Source organism: Centroberyx affinis, unplaced genomic scaffold (assembly GCF_046629955.1).
Source record: "Centroberyx affinis isolate AG114_WGS23_722 - 3 ecotype Tasmania unplaced genomic scaffold, CSIRO-AGI_Caff_v1 ptg004167l_1, whole genome shotgun sequence".
In the NCBI taxonomy this organism is placed as follows: domain Eukaryota; kingdom Metazoa; phylum Chordata; class Actinopteri; order Beryciformes; family Berycidae; genus Centroberyx; species Centroberyx affinis.
The window spans coordinates 7303-19057 of record NW_027281926.1 but is presented as its reverse complement, the minus strand read 5'-3'; the positions used below and the strand labels follow the sequence as shown (position 1 = coordinate 19057).

The window sequence follows — 11755 nt, the reverse complement described above, 5'->3', positions numbered from 1 at the left end:
CTCCAATAACCTCACCGAGACACGGGTGTCGGTCGTCTTCCAAGTTAACTACGGTTAAACTAACCAATAGGAACCAATAACAAAGCACAGCCAATCTCACGGATTTACTATATTAATGTAACCTATAACTTTTGCTGCTGAACTATACAGCAACTGCACTGAAAAGAACTGCATCAAAGACAAATGGATTCAGAATAAATTATCCGCCTGTTACGCACAATCCAATCCATCATGCCTTAACAAAATTGCGCAGTTGTGGACATCTTCAGTTGTCAGGCATGCCCTTGTCTACATAATAGCCGATATGGTCGGTTTGATATGAAGAGACAGCCTATGCAGCGTGTTAAAGGAATAGTTCACCCAAAAATGAAAATCCTGTCATCATCTACTCACCCTCATGCCAATTGAAACACAGGTGAAATTTGTTAGTCCATATAACACACAGGGAGGCTGCAGCACAACTTGGTAGCAGCCTTCTCCAAAACAACTGAAGTCAATGGGGACCTGTTCTTTAGAGCTCCAAAACAAAAACAGCCAAACAATCACACTGTGAATAGAAAGACCTATACACCATTATTTGTTGCAAATCAATCAGCTGTAGTTCAGATTTGCACTAAATGATGGTGTAAATATACTGTAGGTCTTTGTGGAACTCTGAAGAACTGGTCCCCACTGACTTCAGTTGTTTTGGAGAAGGCTGCTATGGAGTTGTGCTGCAGCCTCCCTGTGTGTTATATGGACAAACTTCACCTGTGTTTCAACTGGCATGAGGGGGAGGAGATGATGACAGGATTTTCATTTTTGGGTGAACTATTCCTTTAACCCACCCCCCGCACCTTGAATTTACATAGACCTAGTGATTCCCCGACCAGAACTAAGGGGGCCGGGCCCTCCTGGGTGTAATTCGAACAGTGAATGGCATCATGATCTTGGAAAGTCAGCAGGCTAGCTAACTAGCTTACCTAGATAGCTGTAGGCTAGTACGGCTAGTTTGAACTTGCAAGGTCAGCTAGGCTAACTAGGTCACTGACTGTAGATCGGTGATTCTCAACTTTTTTCATATCAAGGACCCCTAATTTAGTCCACATTAGGGCCATGGACCCCCATTTGGTGAGATTTTTTCTCTCTGACCCAAATCTGAGAATATTTTTATTGTTAGATATGATTTTGTCCAGAATTCTGTGACTATCTGTATTGTAGGTAGAGAGATAACAGAGAAACTATGATCAAAACAGTCATTCTTCTACATTCTCTAATTGTGTTAACTTCTTGTAAATTAAATACGTTTGCTGGGGGACCCCCTGGAACCCCTCCAAGGACCCCTGGGGGTCCCCGGACCCCATGTTGAGAACCACTGCTGTAGATAACCTAGTTAGTAGGAAGTGCACTAGGCTTCATAATATTAGCCTCCTCTCTTGCCTTTTTCACAGTTCTTCAGGTGAACGTTAGTTAGCCAGAAAAACCGAGGTTCTTTGGCTCTGCCCATTCAGGTTTAACTAAACCAATTAGCTTATTTCTGCCTCCAGAGTGGTTTGTACAACTAAAATCTGACAATCTGACAGCCCTGGGCTCACAGCTTGACAAACAGTGTCATATGGTCTGAGCATGCAGGATATTATCTGTTGTTAAAACATATAAATTCCCAGCCAACGCCCTCTGTGTCTCCTACAGAGAATCATATACTCAGATAGAGAATCCAACACTTAAGACTCAAGTCTAAAAGTCAGAGGACTGGCCATGTTTAAAGATGACTGTTCACACACAGCAACAGATTTAACATTATGGATTGTAACATTAGTTACATTAGTCTTGATGGTCACAAAAAGAACAGAAATACACCCAGTCAAGAATGAAGGCATAGATCAGTACATGAAATTTTTTTTTACATGAGATGAGAATTTTATTTGGTTGAATAAATGGATAAATTGCTAGGATAAGTGTGGAACAAATTGATAAAAGTGCAAATAAATTAATAATCATCATGGACTCTGGAGTTTAGACCTTTAGATGTAGAAACCCATAATCTTATTTTCTGTTGATAAGTGATTAGAGTAAAGGTCTATTGGCCATTAGGTATTAGACATCAGTATCGGCTACCAGAGGTTACCCAAAAATGAAATTTCTTTTTTATTTCTTTAGCCCAAAAATCTTTATCATCTTGAAGCTTGATACACTGGACGTACTTGATTGTGAATAAAACTGAGGTTATTTTTTCTATCCTTATCTTTCTTTATGCAGACTCAGGTAGGAACATCTATACCAAGTTCCCTCTTCTAGGACTATTTTGTATATTTGTATGTTTAAAGGTTAATTTTTACAGAAGTTTACCATGTTGCTGTTTCCCCAAATGACAGCCAACAATAGATTACCAAACACTGTTCAACACATATCAAAAGAAATGTATTTATGTAAATAGCCGAATGACATTTATTGACCCGGATGTCAATAATGTTTTATGGTGATATATAAACTTCTCTAAGTATCTACCAGCCTGTGCCTGGTACTAGCACTCTAATGGCATTCTGACACACCCGCACCTACACACACACACACACACGCACACACACACACACACACACACAGACAGACAGACAGATAAGGTAATAACTAGGGTTAGATGGATACACAGGTTTGCCGATATTGTACTTTTATCAAACATAGTATGGTCCAGTTAGTATTGTAGTAGTAGTACTAGTAGTAGTAACAGTAGAAGTTATAGCAATAGTAGCAGTAGTAGTAGCAGTAGAAGTAACAGTAGAAGTAATAGCAGTAGTAGCAGCAGTAGTAGTAGTAGTGACAGTAGAAGTCGTAGCAGTAATAGTAGTAACAGTAGAATAGCAGTAGTAGTATTAGTAGTAGTAGTAGTAGTAACAGTAGAAGTAACAGCAGTAGTAGCATTAGTAGTAATAGTAGTAGTGGTAACAGTAGACATAATAGCAGTAGTAGTAGTAACAGTAGAAGGAATAGCAGTAGTAGTAGTAGTAGCAGTAGTAGTAATAGCAGTAGTAGCAGTAACAGTAGAAGTAATAGCAGTAGTAGTAGTAGTAGTAGTAGCAGTAGTAGTAATAGCAGTAGTAGTAGCAGTAGCAGTAGCATTACCAGTAGTATTATCATCCTGGGTTTCAATGGAGAATTTTAGTGTACCACGATGATCTAAAAACTGTTTCAGAAGCTTTTCCTTCCTGGCATGAAAATGATCAAATGTAAAGATATTGAATATTGGCAGAAAGTAGTGGTATTCTAAATACATTGCCACAGTGCTAGGTGGTGCAGGTGCCTACTTGGTGCTACTGACAACCGGTGGAACTTCTGTGTAGTAGCTTGGCAAATGGCCCACTGTCTTTTGGCCTGAAGAACCTCCAACAAAGGCAAGGTGTTGAAGGAGTGAGATACCTGTGCCACGGAAAGACTCCTTTGAGGTAGCTGAGCTAAGGTTATGGTCAATATTATCAAAAAAAAGCCGGTCCACAAGGTCCCTCTTCCTGGTTTGGGCATGAACCATCAGGCCTTTATACATCGGTACAGGTGTTTCCTGAGCAGTGCTGTGTCTGACGTTGGCAGATGTTGTGGGTCCTTTAAGACGTCACTGGATATTCACTCTGGTCTCTGATGCTGGGACCTTCAAGGACCATGTTTACCAGTGCCAGCAGTAGGTTCGGCACAGAGTCTCTTTGGCAGCCTTCTTTGAACCCAGTGAAGGGTTTCAGCTCATCAAACATGTGGCAACGCACAATGCTCGCAGCACGGCCCGGTTTGCACGGCATCACTGTCACTGTCCCATTCACATGCCTTGGTCAGGGCTGCACCGATGTCATCAGAGAATGCGAGAAGGACATATCCCGCCCCTGGGTCTGAGCTTAGAGGTCTGGGATCTGAGCCAAGAGGCTTTCCTTCAATCTTGTAGTGTTCACTCTAGCATCGAGCTTAATGCCAAGCTGCTCCATCCTCGACCTGTACAGATGAGCCAGATCAGCCAGCTTGAAGACACTTTTTCCTCGCCGCTTCCCCGCATTTCTTGAGTTTTGTGTTTTCTGGCACGGTTGTAGAGGCCCACCAAGCATTTAATGTGATATTTGGATTCAAGTGCAACCGTATCTCCTGCACTAAGTCGAGCCAACAGTTCTGTACATGTCCGAACTCGGTTGTCTAGCTGAAACGTTGCTGCCTCATGTAAACCATCAGTGCAGAAAAAACAGAGTGCTTCCTGTGCTGGTTTCTCAGTGCTAGAAGAACCTCCCCTGGTGCGTTTACTTGGGACTTGCAATGGTGTCATCGTCACCTGTACTGCTATATTTCTTCAGAGCTCTCTTCTCGGCCCGTTGTACCTTTTTGTCTTGTTGAAGGCCAGCCTGCACGATTCATGCCAACTAAGCTTTGTTGACAACCAGAGCAGCTTCACGCCCCTCACCTTCATCTAGTTTCTCTATCTCTATATTTCTGGGTAGTTCATTCAGTTCATTCATTTTCAGGAGACTTCCAGCTAACGACGTGTACGCGCTCCCAGCATCCTTCCTCTTCGTCAGCACTGGGTCGGTCAGCGTCTCATTAGTCTTGTTGGCAGATGACACACAGAGCCCAGCTTATCTTGTTTGCAGGCTGTGATTTAGAGGATGTCGAGGGTGTTGGACACCCTGTGTCTTTTAGCAGAAACCTTTTTGACATAGTCAGTTAGTCACCACCACCACCACCCTCTTGATTATTATGTGACATACAATTTAAACACCACAGATTCAGTACAACATTAGTCAGAAAGAACGTCTTATATTTTAGAACTAATAAATTCTACTAGAACAACTAATACTACTCTTTCTGGTACTGTAGTACTTGTACTAGTATTAATACTCTACTACTACTACTACTACTAGTTCTACTATATTTATTATTATAGGTATGTTGCTTACGTGCTTCTGTACTTTTCTAAATAAAAAAAAAACTATGTTTGCTCTAGTATCCACCATCTGACAAAATAATACGAGAACTGTTTTTACTGATTCAAGGCACTATATAATAATATAGTGATATACTATAATGAACACACATAATATAATGAAATGACCAATTACTTTGTAAAAGTCCATAGAGTTGTGAGTGAGTATTTTATTTGGTTCTCAGGGTTACTAGGATCTAGATTATGGGGGTCCAATGGGAAAGTTTGACCGACCACTGGTGGCCATTTTGAAAAATGGCCGCCACAGCCACCAGGGTGCGAGTTTGTGATGGCCCAATATCCAGTTTTGTTCCCAAAATATCCATCAACACATCTGCCAAATTTGCTGCTTTTATCACAAAATGAACAATTGTTATGATATGTTGAGCTATGCCGCCCCACTATTGATAGTCCCATACTGGAATAAAACCTCATAATAATTAACCTGTCTGCTGACGTTAATGGAAACTAGTGTGATGCCACCCCTGACCTGAATGACTCAAACTAGTGAGATCATCAGTAGTTCAGAGGTGAAGCTCTGTGTGTGTGTGTGTGTGTGTGTGTGTGTGTGTGTGTGTGTGTGTGTGTGTGTGGGTGGGTGGGTGGGTGGGGGTTTAGACACAGTTGACAGAGAGATAACAGTACGATAAGAAACTATGGCCGTGGATTTATTGTCCGATCAAAGACATCAAATATATGAAGGCTCTGTCATCAAAAGGATCTTTGTTCTGCGAAGGGGAGCGGGAGCAGAAACTTTTAAAGGCACTCTTCTTTAAAAACCGACGTTTGTAAGAAACCTCATAACCTCATAAGCATTCATTTGGTTTGAAAGTTAATAAATCGGAATATGTCCACCAAGTAAGAGCATCTAGAGCTCAATTACTCCATGTAGAGTTGAAAGCAGCTCAGCGAAATGATGAACATTGAAAATTAGCATGTTGAAATGCAGTAACACACTGCTAAAGTGAATCCCTGATCTGTTTTTTTTTTCCATATGGGAGCTCAAGCCAAACTCTCTTAAAGTGACAATGAAACCGCATTTTGAGAACACCCTGCTTACTTAAAAATGTATTTCCTAAGTGTTGTTCCTGTTGAAACAGGATATTTGGGCGGGACAGAACGCAGGGAGGGATCATTCAGAAGTGTAAACCAATGGGAGATCAGTCAGGGAGAGAAAGGCAGTTTGATTTGATGGGAGGGGCAGAGGATTGTTACAAAAATCTGTGATTTTGGTTTTATTGGCTGGAATTTTCCTGTACTCCTCCTGGTACAAGATGAAGTCACCACTTAAAGGAATAGTTCACCCAAAAATGAAAATTCTGTCATCATCAGTCAGTGGGGACCAGTTCTTCAGAGTTCCAAAAACACCTACAGTATATTTACACCATCATTTAGTGCAAATCTTAACTACAGCTGATTGATTTCTGGTTGATTTGACCTATACACCAAATAATGGTGTATAGGTCTTTCTATTCACAGTGTGATTGTTTGGCTGTTTTTGTTTTGGAGCTCTAAAGAACAGGTCCCCATTGTCCCCATTGACTTCAGTTGTTTTGGAGAAGGCTGCTACCAAGTTGTGCTGCAGCCTCCCTGTGTGTTATATGGACTAACAAATTTCACCTGTGTTTCATTTGGCATGAGGGGGAGGATATGATGACAGGATTTTCATTTTTGGGTGAATTATTTCTTTAAGATTTTCCATTTTCTAGGAAGTAAAAGTAATGATTCTGATATAAAAAATACAAATAAATACAACTTTTGCCATTGCCTGGCATAAATGATGTAATAGGTGTACAGTAAAGAATGAGCTAAACTGCTGCTGAACTGTCTGACCAAAGCTTTAGGAAGGTGCTTATATGCTTAGTACAGTGAATATGGATGTTCAGGAATTCAGTTCAAACTAAACTATCATTATCCATCTTTACCAATAGAATGAACTAAAGACATCTTTCTTGTAGGATCAATTTCACTGAAGCCTGGAACAAACACAGTTCCAGCTGTTTTATAAGTGAACTGCTCCTTTAACTACAATACAATGATTTATTCTCATTTTATTGTGTTTCTGGACTCCATGCCCACTTTGGGTAGAAATATGTGTCACTAGAAACTGAAATTGAATTATTTATATTTGAATTTAAATAGCTCAACTTGAATAATTGCATTAAAAAACTGAATGTAATATTATGAAATGTAATTAATTTGCTCTGAAACTGTATTCAGTTTACTGAGACACGCCCACTCCCCAGTGACAACCTAACAAACATTCACTCTCTAGGTATTTACCAGTCTATCAACACCTCACAGCCAAAACCTGAACTGAATGTTTTGATCAGAATCCGCAAAAGTATGCATATAAATATGAATTATTATTATTAGTGTAATCATACTGGGTTTTAGTTAGAGTTTTAGATTCCCATGCTGGTCAGAATGCTGTTTCAGAGGCTTTCTCACCCCGACAAGAATAGAATTCAAGGGGAAACACTGAATACTTCACGTTTTGGATTTTTTTGGGCATGAAAATTGTCCATTTTTAAGACATTCAAAATTGTCTTTCGGCAGCTTCAATCCAAAATTGACCAGTGTCAGCCTTCAAAAATGCATTTGTTTGTAGTTACATTTTCTCAGTGTTTAACTTGGATAAAAGTGTCCAAACTCCACCTACACTCCATGTGCCGTCACATCCCTTCTTTCAGTAACTGAAAAGATTTCAAGTATAGATCCAGGTTTGGTTCATCAGTTCCTGAAGACTCTAAATGGCAGTCCATGTCCCGGTATGATGACATCAGCGGTGCGTAGCGCCTCTTGGCGGCTGACCTCCTGTACTGCAGGGCTCATGCTCAGAGCCCGCCAGCTCTCCTCATCTGAGCAGCACTCAAATAAGTCCCCAGCAACCAGCACCGTCCCCAGTGAGGTTCCCCTCACCTGGACGCTCACGTCCTGTCCTGTGTGGCCTGGACTGGGAACTATAGACACCTGGAGGAGATAAAGGACACTGCATTTGTTGCAATACACTGTACTTTACTGTACTGAGCTTATTTTTACAGGGACAGTGCACATTAGTCAACATTTCAGTAAATGTGCCAGTATTAGCCAGTCAACTGTAGTCCCTGGACATGATGTCAAAGTACCATTTAAAGCCTCATGAAGAATCCCGTTTGTACTGATACATTACATTACATCATTTAGCAGACACTTTTGTCCAAAGCAACTCACAATAAGTGCATTTTGTCAAGATAAAGATAAAATTTGTGCTGCCAAACATGAAAAAATACAGTGCCATGAAAGCCACAGGTATGACATAAAGCCACAGAACATAGCAGTAGAAACACTGAAGCAGACAGATACTGTATAAAATGACATTAAAGCATCTAAACATGGAGCAAAATAACATGTAAGCAGACAACAATGCAACAAGTAGGCAGAGCCACAATATACGAGTGACGTAAGTGAGACATTCTAGTAGCAGTTTAGACCAAACTATGGAAACTATGAACTACAAACGGTTTCTAGTGTATCGGCAAACGTACACACCTCACAGAACATGACTTAAGACATTGCATGTATAGTTAGTAGCCACTCTTCAATTCGGCATAGACCCAATACAACAAGCAGCACTTCTTACATTAAAAAAAAAAGCTTTTAAAACTGGCAAGCCTGTTATTCCCACAATTGTCTTCCACCAAAACAACACCGTGCGGGTGGTAGGCTAGCTACAGTATCACAGAGAAAGTTGTGATTTTATTAAAATAAAGTCCTGCATAGTGTACCTGCTGTATGCCGAATTTACCAGAAGATCCCAACGATTCATGAACTGTCTTATTTTATGAGGTGGCTACGTTTAGCAAAAACCAAATCAACCTTAAACAGATTTTTGAATGGAGTGTGGGCGTGACGAGAGAGTACAGGCTAATAAACACACTTACATGCTCATCAATACGATAGGCTTGTCCCTCTGCTAGCTGATTGGGGAGGTACCTGTCCCCTTCACTAATATCACACCCTACCACTATCATCGCTGTTGGAAAAAGTCCCAAATTCCCTATGTGGTCCGAGTGTCCGTGAGTCCCCACGACCAAGCTAACATCTCCCGGCCCCAGACCCCTTTCCTTCAGCGTCGTGGGGAGGAAGTCGCGGTCCCACGGTCCCCCGGTGTCCACTAGAATAGTCCTGGGTCCCGTTATGAGGGAAATAGTCCCGTCTGCACGAAATGTGCCGTCGGGCTGCGGCGAACAGTATCCTACTTTGAGGACGGAGACGGAGTACGGCTGTCCGGAGATGTCCAGCTGAGATTCAGAGAACGGGACTGTTTTAAACTCGCAGGGGACAGGTTTACCGCCAGGCTCCATCTTAAGAACAGGTATTCTAAAGAAGAGCACATTACCGGTAGAGCAGTTCGGCAACAGGAGGAAAAACACGTTTACATGCTGTTGTTTTCTTCTTCCTTTTCCTTCTTCCCGGCAGGCTAGGCCTTTACTGCCACCCTCCGGTTAGGCGTGGACTATTTTGGAGGCGGAGTGATACAGGCCAGCGGAGTGGAGGAAGTTTATTATTACCTGCCTGGCATATAGAACCTCCTTGTTCCTGGCAGGCAGTGGCGTGCACAGACTCTCTAAGGGGCGGGGGCAAAACACGCACACACACACACACACACACACACACACACACACACACACCTTCAGCAAGAGTGTGTCTTCCAGTGGCATGAACACTTTCTGAGAAGGCAATGCTTTGTAATGTTAGATGAGACATTTGGCATTTTTAATAGTCAGTTATTATGTAGGCCTATTCTGCAGGCCTACACCACATGTTACCACATGTTAGATTCTGTCATGTACTGTATAGCCTATATGAAGTGATTTCATGGACACAGATTAAGCTCAATCCAGGACAGAAGATTCAAAATGTCTTTTGGTCCAGAACTAGGCTTAGGCCTAATTTATGTCTGTGAAATGATCTCAAAATGTTCAGTTTGACCAATTAGGCTCTCTCTTTTTCAAGATGCATGTAACAATCCAAGAAGGGAGATCCTTGCCCGAATTAAAAAGATGCACCACATGCTGCATGGACTTCCACTGCCCGTTCTGTAGCTCAACTTTGTTTCACCCAACAAAGCTGAGCAAGGTCAGAACCCATTTAGAGAGCCACTTCAACCGTGCAGTTCTCCACGAAGGTAAAGTTTGCAAACATTCTCTCGGGAAATGCAAATGGAGTTACAATGGCCCTCATTTATCAATCTAACGTAAATCATCTTACGACAGGGTTCACGTGTGATTCATGAAACGTTCGTATCTCGCCGATCACAGCGTAGGAATGATCGGGCGTTGATAAATGTGGAGGCTGAAAACAATCGTCATTTAAATATCACGCCCCTAAATATTCTCGGTTTAGAGTTTACGACATGGAGATGCGTAATACGTCCAAGAAGAGAAACTTCTCCAACCTCCAAATAGAAACTCTAACGTCCCAAGTCCAATTGAACCAATTTGTTCTATTTGGCAGCCTGAAAAGTGTCATCAAAGGAAGTCGGAAAAATGCATGTATGTATAGCCTATATATATAAATAATAGTAGCCTCATATAAAGCTTGTATCGCAATTCTTTACATTTAGGTGAAGAAAAATGGTCAGACCTCAAACAAGTAGGCTATCTCAAAATGAAAGATAAATTAATCTTACACCAGAAAACTGTTAACCCCGTTAATTGCAAACAATTTGAAAATACCTATTTATGTTAGTGATAGGCTATATCACACATAGTCGATGTAGGCCTTTACAAAATAGAATATTTTGCCGTAGGCTACATATTTTTAAGTGATATGTATAAGTGCATATGTGGCTGCATATGCTTAGATGCCAGTCAGAATAAATGGTCTAATAACAATTCTCCGACTCAGCCAGATTTACTCTGCTGCACCGCAAGTCCACACTGACTCCAGAACTTGCTACACGAGTTGAGACTTGACGTGAGATTTGATCGTAGCCTCCGCTCACGTCCAAATTGATAAATGCCGAGCTTTGCGTGGAAATGACCGTACGCCCAGCTTTCTGTCGTACGTTCGTTTCGTGAATGAGGGCCACTGTGTCTGTGCATTAAAAGCAGCCTGAATGTTATGATCAACTCCATTTGAGCAATGAATCAAAACAAGTCCCTCTGTGATTTTGTTTGTGGTGACCAGATACTTCAGATTCAGATTTTGGGTATTCATAATTTACACTTTTAAATAATATGATCATAAAATAATAATACTACATACCATTCACAGATGTGGGTTACATTGCCGACCACAATGGCATTACCACTGCATCCACTGCCGGTCAATGCTGTCACGTAAACCGGACTTCATTAAACATCTGTCTTTGTGCAAGGAGAAGCACCATGCCATAACCCCCACCGTCCCAGCTCCAACAACCCTCACTGTGCCAACCACCCCAAGTGGACAGATGCAAAGGGTCCGTGTGAGGCCAGTAGTACAGAAAAAATGTCCCATATGCCAGGTTCTCATGAACAAAATAAATTTAAAAAGGCACATAGAAAGGAAGCACACAGGCAAACATAAGGACACAACAGCAAGTTCCCACCTTCAGAGTGAATGTATAGATCCTGAGAATGGAGTCTATACTGTCCACAAATCTTTTCATGGTACCAGTACTCCTCTGTATGTTCAAACTAAAGTATGGGGGGGAAAATCAACATGTTGTTTCCTGTGAATCCACTGAGTGCCAGGTGAACATGGAGTTGGCATGGAGGAGTGGATTGAAAGCATATCAATGCATACACCTCAAATCAATAACATACTGTACATCCTATGCCTCGATCTGCAAAACCTTGC

The 11755-nt window shown here is 41.5% G+C and overlaps 1 protein-coding gene across 1 annotated transcript; it reads right to left on the bottom strand.

Annotated features, from left to right (window-relative positions):
- Positions 1 to 5575: 5575 nt before the first annotated feature.
- Positions 5576 to 9352, bottom strand: mblac1 (metallo-beta-lactamase domain containing 1). Its single transcript, XM_071542713.1, has 2 exons — positions 8851 to 9352; positions 5576 to 7900 (listed from the first exon to the last, which is right to left on the bottom strand). The coding sequence occupies exons 1-2, from the start codon at positions 9271 to 9273 to the stop codon at positions 7661 to 7663; spliced, it is 663 nt and encodes a 220-aa protein (XP_071398814.1). The 5' UTR covers positions 9274 to 9352; the 3' UTR covers positions 5576 to 7660.
- Between the last annotated feature and the right edge of the window lie 2403 nt (positions 9353 to 11755).